The sequence below is a fragment of the Ovis canadensis genome, chromosome 15, assembly GCF_042477335.2.
Source record: "Ovis canadensis isolate MfBH-ARS-UI-01 breed Bighorn chromosome 15, ARS-UI_OviCan_v2, whole genome shotgun sequence".
NCBI lineage: Eukaryota > Metazoa > Chordata > Mammalia > Artiodactyla > Bovidae > Ovis > Ovis canadensis.
The window spans coordinates 43,092,639-43,112,853 of record NC_091259.1 but is presented as its reverse complement, the minus strand read 5'-3'; the positions used below and the strand labels follow the sequence as shown (position 1 = coordinate 43,112,853).

Here is a 20,215-nt window from a genome sequence, read left to right as displayed (position 1 = left end):
CTTTGAGGATCAGTTTCCCCATCTTTAAAATGATGGATGTGGAGCAGATGTCTCAGTTCAATAAGAAGGAGGGTGTGGAGAAAAGAAAGATACTGCAGGCGGGTGTGAGAGAAGGTGAAACAAAAAGCAATCAAGCCCCAGTGGCCCACGGCATAACAAAACCGGGGTAGGTGAGGTTACAAATACGGGTAAGATTCCCGCCAAGGAGGAGGCCGGGGTATTAGACCCAAAGAAGGCCTGCGGGCGAAAATCGCCTGACCGCCTGACCAGTCTGGGAGCTGCCAGCGCGCACCGGCGGCCGAGGGCGAGGAGACACCTGTTTTTTGGTCCTGGTCCCGGGTAAGCACCTCACCCACCCAAATCCTGCTCCACAGGATTCTCCATGAAAGCCCGAGAAGGAAGGGGCGCGGCTTCCTAGTCCGCGTCGCAGAGCGCCACGTCCCTCTTGGCTCACCCTCCCCGAGGCTCCTACGCCTTAGAGCTCCACACCGCCCGCCTCCTAGCCCTCCGGCGCAGCCTGGTCTCCTCCCTAGCCAATCGGCGCCTTCCACTCTCCCAGTGGGACCAATCAGCGGCTGCCGGGGACTCGGGCTGTCGCCATGGCAGCAAGGAGGCGGGAGCGCGCCGTGGGTAGAAGTACAGAGCAGAGCCGGCGGCTGGGGGCTTTAGAGGCCAGCCTGTTCCCTGCAAGCATTCAGCAGGCGGAGCCTCGCTCTTGGAGACCCGGCTTCGTAAAGCTGGCGGCCTCGAGGTGGGTGAGGATCGGGAGGCTGGAGCGGGTCCTGAGATAAAGCTCAGTTCGCCTGCCTTGCCCCAGCAGTGAGGATGGTGGGAGCTCCACTATGGACGGGCACAGTGGGCAGGTTCCAGCTCTAGCTGGAGGCGCGGGGTCCTTTTCTCCGTTCCACCCGCTGCAGGGCACTGGTGCTTTCAGGCTTTTGGCGAAGAGCAGGCGAGGGGCGGTAAGTGCAGGACCGAGTCCCGGGGTGGGCTCCAGCCTGGCCTTGGCAGGGCGATGGGCGAGGGAGGTGCTCACTGGTGAACAGGGTACACCTACCACTTCCAAGCTGATGCTTACCACATCCCGCGACGCCGAGCTGAGCTAGGCCGGTGAATCCTGCTCTTCTGCCGGTTCTGTTAAGCTGGCAGCCGCTGACATCAGGAAAGGAGAAAGTTCGTGCCAGTGGTGGTATTGTTTTCCCTAAGCGACAAATCTTTAGATGTGAGATGGTGGTATGGAGTTTGAGAAAGACGGTACTTTCTTGTTGCACCTGCTAAATGGTAACCGAGTGACTAAACGTTTGTTTAGTTTATTGTTGTGGATAGTTCTGGGCAGTGGTTTTGGATGACAGTTATTTTTATAAAGTTAAGCATGAGAGGAAATATGAACTTGAACCATTGAACCATTCTCGTTTCTTGGAGACATAAACCTCTTGAAAGTCTCAAAGTGTCTACTAAACTCCTAAACTGGATAGTGTCCATTTACACAATTGAATAAGAATGCTGCCATCTAAGCCTTTTATTAAAGCTATTAAACCCATGGGTGAATATGAACACCAAACTATGTATTACTTTGGTTAGAAAAGGGAGGAGGAGGGAGAAGAGAGGTTAAATGCAGTTATATCTGATTGTCAATTTTGTTTGAAGGAAATTGTGGACTTTCCTTATAAGAACTGAATTGATGAGATGGTTGCTTTAAGGAATGCACGAAAAGTAACATGGTTAATGGTATAATAGATTTGGATCAGGTAGCTTATAGTATTTTTTTTTTAACAGCCCACTTAAATTACTTGTTTCTTAAGATCCTCCCTCATAAATTTGGTTGAATAGTGTGAGGCAGTCTCCAGATTCTTACATCTTGTCCCTCATAGATAGTGCCTTGGATTCGTTCAGGTTTAAGCCAAGTTGTATTTCTTGTTTTATAAAATTTGAAAACTAAGTTCAACAAATGTTGAACAAACAGATATTTCAACAATTCTTCCTCAGTAGAGTCCAAAGTTTAAGAAAAAACATGGAAATTTAGAATTAGAAATGAAATATCAAATAATATCCCTCATGTTATTAAGGTGAACACAGGAACTTCTGTTTCTCATCTTGGTCTTGAAACTCCCCATGATCTGCTCCAGCTTTCCAAGATGAGTGAAAAATTCGTTTGTCTCCTTGTAGTTATCCATGTTGTTCTCCATCTATTCTAGTTTTATCTGTTTTGCAAGGGTGGAGTCCATGTTGTATTTACATTTCCCGAGGTATTTATTGTTTATACCACACATTTTGTATATACCTTTTCAGTATGCTTTTTGCCAAGTTGGTTTGTGCTCTGTAAATACCAGTTAAAATGACTTGCACAATTAAGACAATAAAGGTACGCTTCAAAACAGTGGTAATTGATTATGGGCACTAATATAGAGTATCAGTATGAGCATGCTCAATACCGGTGTCTTTTTATTTTGGGACATATTATATACCTCCTAGACATACCAACGGAGAAGGCAGTGGCACCCCACTTCAGTACTCTTGCCTGGAAAATCCCATGGACGGAGGAGCCTGGTGGGCTGCAGTCCATGGAGTCGCGAAGAGTCGGACACGACTGAGCGACTTCACTTTCACTTTTCACTTTCATGCATTGGAGAAGGAAATGGCAACCCACTGCAGTGTCCTTGCCTGGAGAATCCCAGGGATGGGGGAGCCTGGTGGGCTGCTGTCTATGGGGTCGCACAGAGTTGGACACGACTGAAGCGACTTAGCAGCAGCAGCAGCAGCAGCAGACATACCAAACTAATTTTTGTGTTATTTAGAATACACACTTTCTAAGCGTTTTCCACTTTCTAAGGACTGTTTGGGTGACTGAAGTGTGCGAAATACCCTTTTAAGTACTGGCTAGCTGGAGGAATCAAGTGTAAGATTTAAAAATGTATCAAAAATAATTCTTAAAGTAAATAATCCTCTAAGTATTGTGAGTAATTGAGTTGACTATATTTGACATGATAGATGATTAACTTTTTAAAAAATAATTGAAGGTCTAAAATGGGGAAACTGTTATGCTTAAGACATGCAGTTAGTTTATAGACTTTAAAAAACAGGCTTCTAACAATTTAAAATAATTTATTCAAGCAAAGACCTTGATAACTTTAATGACTAATCTAAATTTTCTAAAATCACCACAATCTGGTAAAAAGTGTATTTCATTAGAATTAATTCTAAAGGCCAGATTCCAATCCTGGCTCTGCCAGGTGATCTTGGCCAAGTCAGTTAACTTCCCTGTGCCTTAAACCTTTTATAAAAGTAGGATCTGAACCAAACCACTTCTAAGATCATTTCTGGTTCCAGCATGCTCTGATTTTAAAAATCTAAAGCAACCTAATGAAAAATTAAATAGCAGCTGCATTTCTTTTATTTTTTGGCAGAACTTTTTGACATACTGTATTTTAGTTATCTGAAGTACAGTTCAGTTCAGTTCAGTCGCTCAGTCGTGTCTGACTCTGCCACCTCGTAGACTGTAGCACACCAGGCCTCCCTGTCCATCACCAACTCCTGGAGTTTACTCAAACTCATGTCCATGAGTTGGTGATGCCATCCAACCGTCTCATCCTCTGTTGTCCCCTTCTCCTCCCACCTTCAGTCGTTCCCACCATCAGGGTCTTTTCAAATGAGTCAGCTCTTTGCATCAGGTGGCCAAAGTATTGGAGTTTCAGCTTCAGCATCAGTCCTTCCAATGAACACTCAGAACTGATCTCCTTTAGGATGGACTGGTTGGATCTCCTTGCAGTCCAAGGAACTCTCAAGAGTCTCCTCCAACACCACAGTTGAAAAGCATCAATTCTTTGGTACTCAGCTTTCTTTACAGTCCAATTCTCACATCCATACATGACCACTGGAAAAACCATAGCCTTGATGAGATGGACTTTTGTTGGCAAAGTAATGTCTGTGCTTTTTAATATGCTGTCTAGGTTGGTCATAACTTTTCTTCCAGGGAGTAAGCATCTCAATTTCATGGCTGCAGTCACCATCTGCAGTGATTTTGGAGCCCCCAAAAATAAAGTCAGCTACTGTTTCCACTCTTTCTCCATCTATTTGCCATGAAGTGATGGGACTGGATGCCATGATCTTTGTTTTCTGAATGTTGAACTTTAAGCCAGCTTTTTCAGTCTCCTCTTTCACTTTCAAGAGGCTCTGAAGTACAGTATGTGTAAATAATGAAGACACTATAATTTTAATAAATTTAAAAATTTTGCTGTTGCTTTTATGTTTATTGAATATACATATGAGCAATGGTATTTGCTCTTCAGAAACTCATTATCAAGCATGCTGTAGGGGTTGGAGAGAGATAAATTAGGAGTTTGAGATTAATATACACACATTATTAATAATAAAACAGATAAGCAGCAAGGACCTGCTGTATATCACAGGGAACTATATTTAATATCTTAATAACCTATAATATAAAATAATCTGAAAAGAATATATATATATATGTATACCTGAATCACTTTGTTGTGTACCTGAAAGTAACACAACATTGTAAATTAGTTATACTTCAGTTTTTAAAAAGAGTTGATTTTAAAAAAATTAATACTAAATAGCCATCTGTTAAGATTGAGAAAAAAGGCAAATACTGGTTTTCTTGATTGGTGTCCTTTTCTACAGATACGAGCATCAAAGACACTAAGATCTATACTGATATCTTGATACAGGGAAGGGTTAGAATACAGCTCAGCTGGTCATACATCTGGTATTTTATTCTGAATCTCACTTTCCTATTGACTGTCACCTTCAAATGGAAAAATGGAGTTGAGCAGTAGGCTGCCTTTTGCCCTTTTCACTGCTGCCATGGAGAAATTTAGAAACCATCTATTTTTCTCCACCCCACTCCTTTTCTCTGTCGGAATTCTGACACTGACAGTAGGTTGAAGCAACCCAAGTTTCCTGACTTGAAGGAAGAAACCTGGGTCTCCTCCAGAAGCTTTATTTTAATGTCAGAGAGGAACAGATTATATTCTTCTTTTGTGGGCTGTATTTTTTTCATTGACCTGCATCAAGACTTTGGCTGTGGCAATGCTCTAAGGAGAGCGCTAAGGTGGCCTTTCCAAAAAAAATGACATTTTAAGGTTGTATGTCAAACTAGCTTATTGCTGTTTAAGTTCAATGACTTTGGGTGTTTACAACACTGATTTTTATTATTTAAATATATAGATATTAAATTTTCAAGACAGGAAGGGCATTACTGTTTATGAAGCATTTACTGTTGCCATGTACCGTGCTAGTTCCACTGTATCCATTCTTATTTTCATCCAGTCAAAAGCTTATGAAGAAGTATTAGTCTGATTTTTGGATAGGAAAATCGAGACTCAGAGAGTCAAGTAGCTTGGCAGTAAATGGGAGGGGTTAGGATTCAATCTGCAGTTTATTTTTACCATCTAATAAAAGTCATGTGCCTTTCCAACATAAGTTGCATATGATCACTCTCCTGCTTAGATAATTTTATGTTAACTATAGTACCATGAAAAGAAATAAATATGTGTTCTTAAAATCTGAAGATATTTTATTTCCTTATTTTCTTTATATACTGCTTAGAAATAATTGATTATATTCACTGGTGAGTTTGCAATATAACTGCCTTATATTTTACAGTTGGGTGGTGGGTTTCAAAAAAGAATTTGAGATATTGTGCTTTATTACTGATCTCTGTGTTTAAGGCATAGGCCAAGCTTAATTTTTAAAAGTGGTAATAAGAGTAAAAAAGGATTCTAGGTAAAGATTTTAAGAAAAAAATCCAGTTAAGGAGTAAATGGGGAAACTTAGAATGTATATTGAAGTCTCATTGAAGAGGAAAAAATAAGCTTTTAGTTTGAACTTTTCTTAACTATTTAAAAGAAGAGAAATATGATAAAACCTTGGCATATAAATAAATATCTTTGCTTATTTGGGTCTTTGATTCTATTTGGATAATATATTTCTTTTCCTTCCCCACAGGGATATGATATAGACTCCTTCCACAGTATAGAAATGTTGGCACCTTTTATTTTCACAGAATTTGACAAATATATACACTATAATGTGCCACTACCACTGTAATAAGCCTAAATTTATGTTTATATTTATGTTTATTTATTTTTTTATATTTAGAACCTGCGAAGAGTCAGTTTTTAGTGAAAAAGCATTGAGACAGGAGCCAGACCCACCTCTTCACTAATTTGATATTGTGCAAGTCATCTTACCTCTCTGGATCTCAGTTGCCTCATCTGTAAAAGGGAGATAGAAATTCTTTACCTGTTTGAAGGTAAGTGATCAGTTAAGAGGGCTTCCCAGGTGGCTCAGTGGTAAAGAACCCTCCTGCCAATGCAGGAGATGTAAGAGACATGGGTTTGATCTCTAGGTCGGGAAGATCCCCTGGAGGAGGGCATGGCAACCCACTCCAATATTCTTGCCTGGAAAAATCCCGTGGACAGAGGAGCCTGGCAGGCTACAGTCCATAGGGTTGCAAAGAGTCAGACACGACTGAAGCAACTTAGCACACTTGCACGATCAGTTAAGAAAGCAAAAATGAAAACAGACTTAGTGGTGGCTTAAACATAAAATATTTATTTCCTTATGTGAAGTAATTCTTAAAGTAGGCAATCTAGGCTGGTAGCTTCATAAAGTTGCCAGGGACTTAAACTTTTTCCAGTTCTTTGATCTGTTATCCCTAAAATGTGGCCCTGGTCCTCATAGTCCAAAATAGCTGCCAGAGCTGTATCCATCAAAGCAAAGTTCCAGGTAGCAAGACAAAGACAAAGAAAGATGCAACCTCTCCCTTAAAGGAGATTATTCTGAATGAAAGGAGTTATCCTTTGGTTATAATAATAACCAAAAGATTATCCCAAGCCAGGGAAGCAGGGAGATGTAGCTGAATGCATGGTTGCCTTGAATAAAATTGGGCTTTTGTTATTGCAGAGGAAGGGAAGATTTGGATATTGACTGGCAAGTAGAAGTGTTTGCATAATATGAATCTTTTCCTCTTTCATCCCTGAGATCTGTGTGCTGTGATAAGCACTCAAAGAAGCTTCAGTAATTTGTCGTGTCAGAGTTTTAAGTCTGGCCATTATCTCCAGAAGGAAATAACTTTCATCTAACAAATTGTTTTTCTTTTTTTTATGTTTATCCCAGGATTCATTGTAGAAGGCTTTCTGTCTTAATTGGGTATTTGTTCTGGTTATTTAAAAAAAATTACCCATAAATATTCAATAGTAGATGTTTGTTATATAGCTAACATTTATTGAGCCACTTGCTTAATGCAAAGTACTAAAAAGACAGATAAGTTATCCAAAGAGTATCACATAATAAGTCATCAGTAAGTAAATTTATGTTGAAAATTGTTATCCACCTTAAGATACTTTTAAGTTCAATGTTGTCATGCAAGGAACATTGTTGCCTTTGTTGGTTAAAAGATGTTGTGGTTTTGTGTGTGTGTGTGTTTTTAACCACTCAACTGTTAACTGTCTTGAAATTTCCTTTTACTTAACTGCTCTCCCTTGCCTAATTTACTTAGGTATACCAATATTTTATTTCCTTCTAGAAGTTTATGGATAGAAGTGAAGTGAAGCGAAATCTCTCAGTTGTGTCTGACTCTTTGCGACCCCATGGACTGTCGCCCACCAGGCTCCTCTGTCCATAGAATTCTCCAGGCAAGAGTACTGGAGTGGGTTGCCATTTCTTCCTCCAGAGGATATTCCCGACCCAGGGATTGAACCCAGGTCTCCTGCATTGCAATCAGACACTTTACCCTCTGAGCCACCAGGGAAGCCCAAATATGCCCTATACTTGTCACATGAAATGATTCAATTGCCATTTTATCTGTAAAGAAAGTGAATTGAAATAAAATTTTGAGAAAAGGAAACTGAAATTTAGGGACTGGAAATTGGTGAGGGAAGAACTTAAAGATTCAGTCCATCATTTAGGGATATTAGAAAGATTATAAGGAGCATTTAGCATTGTAAGTCAACTCACTGAAAATATCTTATTTGCTGAATACAATTTTAATGCCTTAAAATTTTTTCAGTTAATAGAAAGCATAATGCTATGTGTTGTTTTGTAAGCGGCTTTTTTTCAAATTGCAGTTGTTTACTTAATAGGCTGCCTTCCACATTGGATTGAAAACCCTATGAGGGTAGAGACTGTGTCTATCTCACTTACCTTTGTATCCAGCATAGTATCTGGAATATAGTAGCTACTTAGTAAGTGTTTGTTAAATTAATAAATAACAGATAACAGAGTAAAGAAAACATACTTCAATTCAGTCTTAAATTTAAAAGCAATAGGAGTAAAAGAAGCAGGTTGGAGGGAGAAACCAATAAATGAGGAAGGAAGAGAGACTGTTGAAAGGAAAGCAAGACAAACTAGTTTCAGTTTTCTGTATTCTTCACCCTTCTTACCCACGACCATTCTTGTTAACCACTACCAGGATATTTGTCCCTATAAGCAAAACAGGAAACACACACACACAGACACATACACACCCCTACCCACTCACACCCACACCCACCCCAGGTAGACTTAATCCAGATAATTACTGGTAAGAATCAGTAGTTGAGAAATGTGCCTTTGTGTATGAATGGGAATTTTATTTTGGTGGAGACAGGGAAGGATAGAGAAGCTTATTTTTAGGACTTGGAAATTGAGGGGAATTATTTTGTATCTACTGAATGTTAGGAGAGGCTTAAGAACTTTGTTTATTTTGTGCTTTTGCTTAAGTCTCTAATGCCTTTGGGATCCATGCTTTCCATGCTGTCTTGAGATCACTTCCTGATTTAGAATTTTACATTATCCTTCTTTAGAGTGTTAATTTCAGCCTATCCTGGTTTGGATCAGTCTACTGTGTCAACCTCATTTAGCCCAGTATTTTCTCTTTAGGTCTCAGTTCTTATGGACAAAGAGGTTGATAAAAGAAAGGAGAGGGCCATTCTTACTGATCTGATAGTGGAAGAAAAGTATCAATAAATTAGTTACCCTTTTTCTCCATTGCCTCTCTTTATCACTCATCTTTCCTTCTTTTGTATGGACATTTATATATTACTGGATTCACGAAAATCTGGAAACTTGTCTCTGACACATTTGACATTATCTTGGCATTTAAAGAGATTTTTATAACATTACTTTTATACCTAATGAGCTAGAAAAATGTTCATTTCTTTTATTATGACAACAGTTAACTTTTATTGAGGCCTTATTAAGGAGTAAATGTTTTAATTAGCTTTAGGCTCCAGTAAGTTAATTGTCCTAATTATTTATGAAATAAACACTAAAAGATTCAAAATTAATAGAAGGGAAAAGTATATTTAAAAAAATTCTTCATCAGTCAAAAACAAAATTTAAATACAGGCAAGAAAGGAAAGGAAATAAATAGTAAAGAGGCAGGGTACATAGAAAGCCCCCCAAAAGGTGGTGTTTCATTGACTCTAAGACTCCATTTGTTGCAGGAAGGAGAACCTCTTGCAGGGCCGGAAAGTGGGCTCTTATCTAGCACTCGGAAATGAATTGCCTGAGGAGACACTTGAGCTGACAAAGCAAGAGATTTTATTGGAAAGGGAGCCCAAGGGGAGAGTAGTAGGGTAAGGGAACCCAGGAGAACTGCTCTGCCACATGGCTCTGAGTCTTGGGTTTTATGGTGATGGGGTTAGTTTCCGGGTTGTCTTTGGCCGGTCATTCTGACTCAGAGTCCTTGGTGACACGCGCATTGCTTAGCCAAGATGGATGCCAGCAAGAAGGATTCTGGGAGGTGGTCGGACACGTGGTATCTCATTTTGACCTTTCCTGAACTCTTCTGATTGGTGGTGGCTTATTAGTTTTGTGTTTGTTACTAGGACCTCCTGTCCTAAAACAGCTCATGCAAATGGTTACTATGGTGCCTGGCCAGGGTGGGCAGTTTCAGTCAGTGTGCTTCCCCTAACACACTGATATTAAGACACACCATTTTATACCATAGAAAATACATATTGCCCATAAAACCGAGTTCTTTATCACTTAGAATTTCATTCTGTGTTTACCGAAAGTGCTTTTTAAGATATATTTAAACATACAGATTTTTCTTACATCGCATTTGCAGACACATTAAGAAATTTAAAGAAGCTAAATAAATCAGTTAAGGTATTTCTAAGACTCTTTCACATTCATAACCTAAGTCTTCTGAAATGCTTCCTTGATTCAGAATTGTGAATGTTTGTGTTTTCCCACATGACATTTTCCTCTCTACTGTGGAGAGTGATGGTGATTTAATTCTAGGAGTTTCTTTAAAACCATTTGCCTGGAATTTTCTTCCAAGCCTCTGACCTTCATTTTGCAAGCTTTGATGCTAGTGCATTCCTGAAGATGATCATCATCTTATAAGCTTTGATGCTGGCGCTTTTCAAAAGATGATGATGGGAAGTTGTCAGATTCATCTTCTTTCCCCAGTCCCTCCATCAGTGGTTTATTTACCACTGATGGGTTACAGTTTGTCTAGACATGGCATCAGAAATAACATCCAGTTGGGATACCTTTCAGGTAACCTATTCTTCAAATATTCAGGTATGCAGCCTCAGAATGCATCCAGAACTAAATTCACACCCTTGAAAGGCTACTAAAGGCTCTTGGACATTCAAGCCAGCTTTAGTTAACCTTCCTTTCCTAGCCATAATCCCTCTTTCACATGTAACATTTTTGAGAAATTCTTTTGTAGTTTAAAATTTAATATGGCAAGAACTTTTGGCCATAGATGCCTATGCCAGTGTTACAGTAATATGCAATTTCCTGTGCAGCTCATTCTTGGAGTGTCAGTCTCTTTAGCACTTTTAGCATTACTGTATCATTTTGAGGCCTGTAAAAGAGCATCAGGATTTTTTCAGCATTTCCTGTTGACTGAATTCATCTTTGTTGTTTTTTCCTCAAAATTACTTGGAAGTTATGTGGCTTCTGTTCAGTGTTGGTTGGAAGTCTCTGACAAGTTGACATTTGCCTTAGCGATTCATGAATCCAGCAAATCAGTGTTAATATTCTATATAATTTTTTTTGTTGGATACATAGTTTCTGCTGCCTTCATTTGCGTTGTTTGGCTGTTTATAAATAATCTTGTTATATCTCAAAATGTAAGGTAGTTTTGTCTATTTGTGGGTATCTTCCTGTCTGTAGTCAGGTGAAACACTTAGATGTTCCTTTACAAGAAAGTGTAAAGTTGCAGTTATTCCTTTAACATCAAATATTTGCTTTGCTAGTATCAACTACTTCATTTCTATGTTTACAAAATAGCTTTTTCTTTCTTTCTTTCTTTTTTTTTTTTTGGCCAGAAGGCTTGTGGCATCTTGTTTCCTGAACAGGGATTGACGCTGGGCAGTGAGAGCCCAAAATCCTAACCACTAGGCCACCAGTTGTCGTTGTTGTTCAGTTGCTTAGTCGTGTCCTCTTTGTGAAGGCATGGTCTGCAGCATGCCAGGCTTCCCTGTCCTTCACTATCTCCCAGATTTTGCTCAAACTCATGTCCATTGAATTGGTGATGCCATCCAACCATCTCATCCTCTGTCGTCCCCTTCTTCTCCTGCCTTCAATCTTTCGCACCGTCAGGGTCTTTTCCCATGAGCTGACTCTTTGCATCAAGTGACCAAAGAATTGGATCGTCAGCTTTAGCATCAGTCCTTCCAAAGGATATTCAGGACTGATTTCTTTTAGGATTGACTGGTCAAACCAGGCCACCGGGGAACTCCCCCAAATAGCCTTTCATTTTAATGCCAAATCATAATTTAGTCCTTTTGAAGATGTATTAAATGGCAATTAAATTCAATTTGTGAGAGACCAAAAATGCAAAAGCTCAGTCTAAAGTAATGGCGGTAGGAATAGCTATAATAAAGTTCATGTCTGTATTGGCAGTAAAGATTATGTCGCTACTGCCACTCAGTCAACCACTTTTTAATGTTCTATTAACTGAAAAACACTGATTTCTGAGATGTTAAACTGAGGAATTAAGTACATTGTCAGTACTTTGATTAAATATAAATAGAGAAAATATTCTAGTTGGAAAGATTGTTAGGCTGAATTTTAAGAAAGCATGTGAGAATGTGTATGTGGGGGTATGTATGTGTATCTATACACTAATCAAAAGAAAACTGGTTTAAAAACTATCAAAATAGACCTTAAGGCAAATTAGGATATAAAGGTCACTCAAGTGTGAAAAAGATTAAATCTACCAGAAACCTAGAAAATCTTGTTTCAGTTCAGTTCAGTCACTCAGTCGTGTCCGACTCTCTGCGACTCCATGAATCGCAGCACGCCAGGCCTCCCTGTCCATCACCAACTCCCAGAGTTCACTGAGACTCACGTCCAATCTTGTTTGTGTACATTTAAAAACACAGCCTCAAAATATTTAAAGGAAAATGGACAGAATTATAAGGAAAAACAGATAAATCCAAAATTATAGTGCAAGATTTTCACTTTTCTAGTAGGATAATAGTCATTTTATCTAGACAAAAGTGATTAAGAATGTAAAAACTGGATAATTATGAAAAGTTATAGAGCTTAGCTAATTTTAAAACATACATACTTTTATAGTAAATTATGCTTGCAAATTGTAATTGTTCCTTTTTTAATGTTCACATCTCTTTTATAAGCTCAGGTTTTTTGCTCTATTTTTCATTACTTTAAAAAAAGTTGAAGTATGATTCACATATCTTAAAATTCACTCTTTAAAAAGTGTACAATGTCTCACACTCTATCCATAGTGTGAGGCTTTCCTGGCTTTACTTCATTTTTACTCTATCTAGACAGGAAATTTTATTGGTAGTTGATTTTTGTGTTCTTTGTATCCCACCACCTAAATCTATTTGATCTACCAAGGTCATTTTCAGCTGGCTGAATAAGCAGTGTTTGGTTTAAAGGCATTTATAAATCATATAGCTTAATCATTTCTTACAATTGGTGTGAATACAAACAATTTTATTAATATTTCTGATAGTGTAGCAGAAAAGATCTACACTTTATTCAATGGAATTAACTAATAATAGAATCTAAGAGTGTAAATAATACTGAGGTCTAGTTGAATTCTCCTTTAAAAAATTCGTTATTTTAAAAAATGAGGAAACAAGCGGGGAAAATTAATTGACCGACCTATGATCACATAGCAAGTGGATAGTGTATACCCCTAAATTTAATTTGCCTTACTCTTCTTAGGTATAACACCTTTTAAAAAAATTAGAGTATAATTGCTTTATAATATTGTGTTAGTTTCTGCTGTACTACAAAGTGGATCAGTTATACGTATACATATATCCCCTCCTTTTTGAGCCTTCTACTTCCTGCTAGTGGTAAATAACCTGCCTGCCAGTGCAGGAGACTTAAGAGATGTGGGTTTGATCCCTGGGTCATGAAGATCCCCTGGAGAAGGAAATGGCAAACCACTCCAATATTCTTGCCTGGAAAATTCCATGGACAGAGGAGCCTGGTGGGCTATCATTCATGGGGTTGCAAAGAGACACGACTGAAGTGACTTAGCATGCACGCATTCCCTTTCCCTTGAGCCTCCCACCTCCCCCGTCTCATCCCTCTAGATCATCACAGAGCACCAAGCTGACCTCCCTGTATTAGAGAGCATCTTCCCACTAGCTGTCTATTTTACACGTGGTAGTATCATCCATTTTTCTTTTCCTTGAGGATCCAAATTTACTTTTCAGATAAGCATTCTCTTTGTCTCTCATTGCAGAGGAGGTTTGTGAATAACAGAGCTAAGGGAAACAGTATGTTTTCAAATGTTAGCTGCTTCAGAACCACCTATAGAGCTTGTTAAAATAGACTTTGCACCCCTCACCCCCCCACCTCCCTCAAAGATTCTTTGATTTAGATGATCTGGAGTAAGCCCTGATAATTAGCATTTCTAACAAATTCCCAAGTGGTGCTGCTGCTGCTAGCTCAGGGACCACCACACTTTGAGAATCACTGCTTAAAAGCAGACATAGGCTTTGGAGTCAGTCATTCCCAGGTCCAAACTCTGGATCTACCACTCGCTGCCATGTGACCCAGTTCAAATTTTTTAACTGATATGTTTCAGATTCCTGTACTTTAAAATGAGAATAATAGTATTTATTTCACAGGGCCATTGTAAGAATTAATGTAATAAAAATATTTAGCATACTGATTAGTACATAGTGTGTGTGTGTGTGTGTGTGTGTGTGTGTGAAATTTGCTCAGTCATGTCTGACTCTTTGTGACCCCATGGACTATAACAGTCCATGAAATTCTCCAGGCCAGAATACTGGAGTGGGTAGCCGTTCCTTTCTCCAGGGGAGCTTCCCAACCCAGGGATCAAACCCAGGTCTCCCACTTTGCAGGAGGATTCTTTACCAGCTGAGTCACCAGGGAAGTACGTAGTAGACACTCAATAGATGGTTTCTGTTGTTATTTATAATAAGCATAGGACTCAGTTAAATGTTTATGCACCATAAACTCATCCACTATTTTAGAGCAGATGCTCAGAGACTGTCACTTTGAGATGCTATCAGGACGCATGCACACAGACATTTTCATATACACAAACACGTTCCTCCATGACTCTCTTCATTTTATGATAGACTTGAAAAAAGAGTGAGAGAGTAGAAATGACAGATTGGTGAAGCGATTCCACTTCCAAGACTGTATTTAACTAAGGTTTATTTTTATTACTCTCAGGCTTCTATTGTGTATTGAAGTAAAGGTGAACACTATAAAAAAGGGCATATTTAACAGCATGCAACATAGCTTCCAGTTGCTAAGCAGAACTGTTTATTAATGTATGTGTTATATGGTGGGAAAAGGAGAGCCTGAGGAACATTGGAGATGAACCCAGGGTGGAGGAAGGAGTCTGTGTGAAAGGGTCTTTTAAACTCTGGATTGACTGTATCAAGTGATAGTAGTCACAGTTCTTGGTGGGGTTTGCAAAATAAAGTTATGGAGGTATATCACTGAGCTGACTTTCCACATGCACATTGTAGAGACTATTCAAATCATTTGGAGCTTCCCTGATGGCTTAGCAGTAAAGGATCTGGCTGCAGTGCGGGGGCTGCAGGAGATGCAGGTTCTATCACTGGGTTGGGAAGAGTCCCTGGAGGAGGACATTGCGACCTACTCCAGTATTCTTGCCTGGAGAATCCCATGGACAGAGGAGCCTAGTGGTCTACAATCCATAGGGTCACAAAGAGTCGGACATGACTGAAGCAACTTAGCACGCATGCCCAAATCATTTTAGCAATTGTTCATTTTCTAACTATATGTGTACCATGTTAGGGGCCATTGAGACTCAATTAAGCCCCAGAAGTATATGTAGAAGACATCAAAATTGACTTGAGCAGTTAACTTGGGCTTTCAGTCGTGATTACACTTAAAACTCTAGTGTTGTCTAGTAGTCATTAGATTGGTCAGCCTGTTTACAGTGGCATAGGGGACTTGCAAAGGTAAACAAAAATTTCAATTCAGAATTAAAAAAAAACTAACTCAAACTTCTTAAATTAATTTTTTAAAAGGTAAAAGGTATAGCTAATAAATACTTGAAAAGATGGTCAACATCAGTAGCCAATAAAATGCAAATCAAACTCACAATAAGATACTGCTTCACACCCAGTAGGTTGGCTGTAATAAAAGAGAGACAATAAATAGCATGTGTTCGCGAGGATGTAGAAATTGGAGGCCTTGTATAGTACTCGTGGTAGTGGGAAAAGATATAGCTGCCATGGAAAACAGTTTGGCAGCTCCTCAAGAAATTATAAATGGAGTTACAGAATTGATCTAGCAATTCTCCTCCTAGATATACAACAAAAAGAATTCAAGTTGTTGTGTCAAACACAGTAACTGGAACATAAATATTCATAGTAGTATCATTCATACTAGCCAAAAAAAGTAGAAGTAGGACTTCCCTGGTGGTGCAGTAGCTAAGAAGCTGCCTGCCAGTACAGGAGATACAAGCTTGATTCCTGGTCTGGGAAGATTCCACGTGCTGTGGAGCAGCTAAACCTGTGTGCCACAACTACTAAGCCCATGCTCTAGGGCCTGAGAGCCACAACTACTGAGCCTTGGAGCCTAGAACCTGTGCCCTGCAGCAAGGGAAGCCACCACAATGAGAAGCCTGTGCATCTCAATGAAGAGTAGCCCCCACTCCCTGCAACTAGAGAAAGCCCACTTGTAGCAGCAAATACTGAGTGTGACCAATAAATAAATAAATAAAATTTTAAAGCAACAACAAAAAAGGAGACCATTTATTGTAATCTTTAGTAAAAAAAAAAAGAAAGCAGAAATAACCCAAATTTTCATCAACTGATGGACTGATAAACAAAATGTAGAATATCCATACAGTAGACTATCTATTCAGCTGTAAAAAAAAAAAAAAATGAAGTGCTGATTCATGTTACAACATGTTACAACATTTAGCATAATGCTAAACGAAAAAAGCCAGATATAGAAAAGGCCATATGTTATATGATTCCCTTTATATAAAATGTCCAGAGTAGCAAATCTATATAGACTGAAAGCAGATTTGCGGTTGCCACAGACTGAGAGAATAGGGGAAATGGGAGTGACTGCTAATAGGTATGTGGTTTCTTTCTGACATGATGAAAATGTTCTAAAATTGGATTATGTTGATAATCGCACAGCCTTGGGAATATACTAAAAACCACTGAATTGTGTGATTGGAAAGGGTAAGTTTTATAGCATGTAAATTATATCTCAAAAGAACAAAGGCAAAACATATACCTATAGTGGGCATGAAGCATGAATGAGAAATAAACCTTTGTTATCATAAAAAATCGTTGTGAGAAGAGGAGGTGATTCACGGCCAGGAAAAGATTCTGTGGAAAAACAAATCATCCTTCTGTTAGAGATTCCTAATGCCGAGTAGCCCGTCACAAATCCTCAAAGTCTTACGAAGATGGGAACATATTAAACTTCATTGAGCCAGTATGTCCCAAACATTTCATTATAAGTGACATTTACTCACAACAGTCCTGTTGAAGGACTAGTGTCCTAGAGAAGAGTGAGTCTTGGACTTGAGATACATATGTAAGGATCACTTGGAATGTTTGTTAAATCAGATGCCAGGGTCCTACCCCAGAGAGTCTGACTCTAGAAGTCTTGGATGCAACCTGAGAATTTGCATTTCCAACAAGCTCCCAGATGATTTTATCCTCTAAGTTTGAGAACTAAACTTTGAGTAGCATCTTTATAGAATAGACAAATCCTGTACCTTAGATGGGAGAATTTTATGGCAAGTGAATTGTATCTCAATAATGATGCTAAAAATTCTGATATACTAGAAATAGCACTAAAATGTGAATTCTAGTGATTATGTTAATTCAAGACAATGCTGTGTGAGTGAATCATTTCCATTAAAAATTTCATCTGTAAAATGAGTCACTGCTATATACTACCTAGGGTTGTGGTGAAAATGAGGCAGTGTATCCTTCCAAACTGTGTTCTGTGGATAAAGACATGTTACTTAAAAAAAAAGTCCATTCCAAAAAGCTAAGTTTGGAAGTCTCTGAACTAAATAATGCATATTCCAGATTGACGGTCAGGCCATTATTTTTGACTTGGATCCTATTATCAGTCTGTGTATATCAAAAAATTAAGTGTGAGCTTTTCATTCATTCTAATTCTTATAGTAGATCCTCTGGAGCTACAAATATCCTTATGAAGTAGAAAATTAATAAGTAAGATTTGAACAATTTTTTTTCAAAGATTTTTTTATCTATTTTTGGCTGCACTGGCTCTTGGTTGCTATGTGCAGGCTTTCTCTGTCTGTGGAGGGCAGGGGTTGCTCTCTAGCTGTGCTTGGACTTCTCACTGTTGCGGCTGTCTGGTTGCGGGGCACAGGCTCTAGGCATACAGGCTTCAGTCGTTGCAGCACCTGGGCTCAGTAGTTGTGGCACATAGGCTTAGTTGCCCAGTGGCATGTGGGATCTTCCTGGACCAGGGATTGAACTGATGTCTCCTGCCTTGCAAGGCGGATTCTTAACTACTGGAACACCAGGGATCCCCAAGATTTGAATAATATTGTGCGACCAGCACTAGTTGTTACTCTTTTGCTTCAACCCTGTTGCATCCTGCTTGATATTTTATTGACCTATTTATTTGAAAAATTGTTGACCAAAAAGAACTTTGTCATATGTGGGAGGAGAAGAGGGCAACAGAGGATGAGATGGTTGGATGGCATCACCGACTTAATGGACATGAGTTTGATCAAACTCCAGGAGATAGTGAAGGACAGGGAAACCTGGCATGCTGCTGGGGTCGCAAAGAGTTGGATATGATTTAATGACTGAATAATGAACAACATTGGCTATGATAAAATAATGTCTGGTAAGGTTAAGAGAATATTTGTAGCCAGTTATTTGTCTTTTTAAATCAATTTATGTTCATAGAGCAAATTACTTTCAAAATTAGATCAAAGCTAATTTAAATATCATATCCAGAAATAATTTTGGCTCTTTAGTATTTTAATTGAGAAAAAATATATAGTTTTCCCTTCTCCCTTTCTTAAACTTGGGCTATTTTTTTTTTAATTGAGTTCCTCATTACCATCTTTATTTGAAGCTTTTTAAATTAACCAAATGTTTTCTTATATAAGCAGTTTAAACTTTAAAATTTTGTTTACTTGTCGTTTTAATCTTAGTGGAAAAGCATTTCTTTCCTGATTTTCCTTAGTGATCTACTTTAAGCATTATTTTTGGTGTTATAATCTATTCTTAACCCCTTTCTTAGAATTCTAGAATTCCTAGAATTAAGTTCCCTAAAATTGAGTATATTATATTACTAATTGTGGTATTATTAATGTGGTATTAATGTGGTGATGTGGTATATATATATATATATATATATATATAGTTTGGAAATGTTTTTTCAGAACCTTAATATAATTGTACCTTTATTTCAGATGAAGTGGAGGACTATCCTTCCACAGTGTTGTTTTTTCTTGGTTACATGTGCACTTACTGCTCTTGAAGCTGTGCCTATAGACATAGACAAGACAAAAGTAAAAGCTGCTCAGCCTGTGGACAGTGCAAAGATAGAACCACCAGTAAGTGAAATGACAAAGATAACCTTGTGGGAAGAATTTTAAATAAATTTATTACTTATAAAATTGGAAATTTAGGAACTATTTTTCAAAAAGTAGTAAAAAGTATAATGAATAAGTATATGTTGTTGTTTAATATTAGACAAAATTTATTTAATGTAGTTATACTAGATATATATATCTAACTAGTATATTAGATAGTATATAAGAGAATTAACTATAATACGTTTCCAAGATGGAGATAACCAGCCAAGAGAACATTATATTCAGAGAAGAGACAGATAACAGTGAAGGAGACAGGTGACAATGGGGTAAAGTCAATAATTTTAATATTATTGGTTAAGTCTACATTGTCTAAGCAATATAGAAAATTGGCTTTTACATAGGAAAAACTTGACATTGGTTCTGATACAACGTTCTTCATTTGAAAAATAGTTTTTTAACTTTGACTGCCCAAACTGTCAAAGTAGGTTTGTCTCAATACCATTTTTCTAGACCTTTTTTTGTTTGTTTTGTTTTTTAGGATTGAGATCTTTAGATACAGGGAAGGAAAAACTTTCAGAAGAGTTATTGTTTGTTTCTTAATTTGAAGGATACTGGACTTTATTACGATGAATACCTCAAGCAAGTGATTGATGTGCTGGAAACAGATAGTCATTTCAGAGAAAAGCTCCAGAAAGCAGACATAGAGGAAATAAAGGTAAATGTAATTAAATAATTGTTTGGGAAATATTTAAGCATGCCAGACACTGAGCTAAGTATTGGGATTACAAAGATAGGTCTCATTTGTAGCCCTTAAAGAACTCAAGGGAGACTAATACCAAGAAAAAGATTACTACAATGAATATACGATAAGTGTATAATGCATTTTGGAGATATAAGATTGGACACCTAATTCAGTATAAAGCAGTGAGGGAAGATGGATCATCTTCTTAGAGATTATGACTATTGCTTAAAGATGTGGCTGAGAAAAGGAGAAAGACTGGGAGGCATTCCAGGCCAAGGTGCAGGAGATATATAGGAACCTAGGAGTAGGAAATGTTTCTGGAAGCTAGCCTGGGAAGTGGAGGCCATGATTGGCCTAAAGATGAGGTTGGAAGGAATCATGGGCTAGATGACAGAGGGTCTTGTACATCATGGTAAGAGACTCGAAACATGATGGGAGGCCAGCAGGAAGCTATT

The 20,215-nt window shown here is 38.4% G+C and overlaps 1 protein-coding gene and 1 long non-coding RNA gene across 3 annotated transcripts in view; one reads left to right on the top strand and one right to left on the bottom strand.

The window, feature by feature from the left end:
- Window positions 1-470, bottom strand: part of LOC138420808 (uncharacterized) — a 52,459-nt gene extending 51,989 nt beyond the window's left edge. The window contains exon 1 of the long non-coding RNA XR_011249319.1: window positions 357-470. This is a non-coding gene — a long non-coding RNA (uncharacterized lncRNA). The remainder of the gene's footprint in view (window positions 1-356) is intronic.
- NUCB2 (nucleobindin 2) overlaps window positions 462-20,215 on the top strand; it is a 43,084-nt gene continuing 23,330 nt past the window's right edge. Inside the window, exons 1-4 of one of the 2 annotated variants that reach the window (XM_069554242.1) lie at window positions 462-751; window positions 6,124-6,277; window positions 18,893-19,036; window positions 19,626-19,733. In XM_069554242.1, coding sequence (XP_069410343.1) covers window positions 18,893-19,036; window positions 19,626-19,733 — 252 coding nt within the window. In that variant the 5' untranslated portion in view covers window positions 462-751; window positions 6,124-6,277. Of the gene's footprint in view, window positions 963-6,123; window positions 6,278-18,892; window positions 19,037-19,625; window positions 19,734-20,215 lie in introns of both variants that reach the window. The other variant, XM_069554243.1, reaches the window with a different exon arrangement.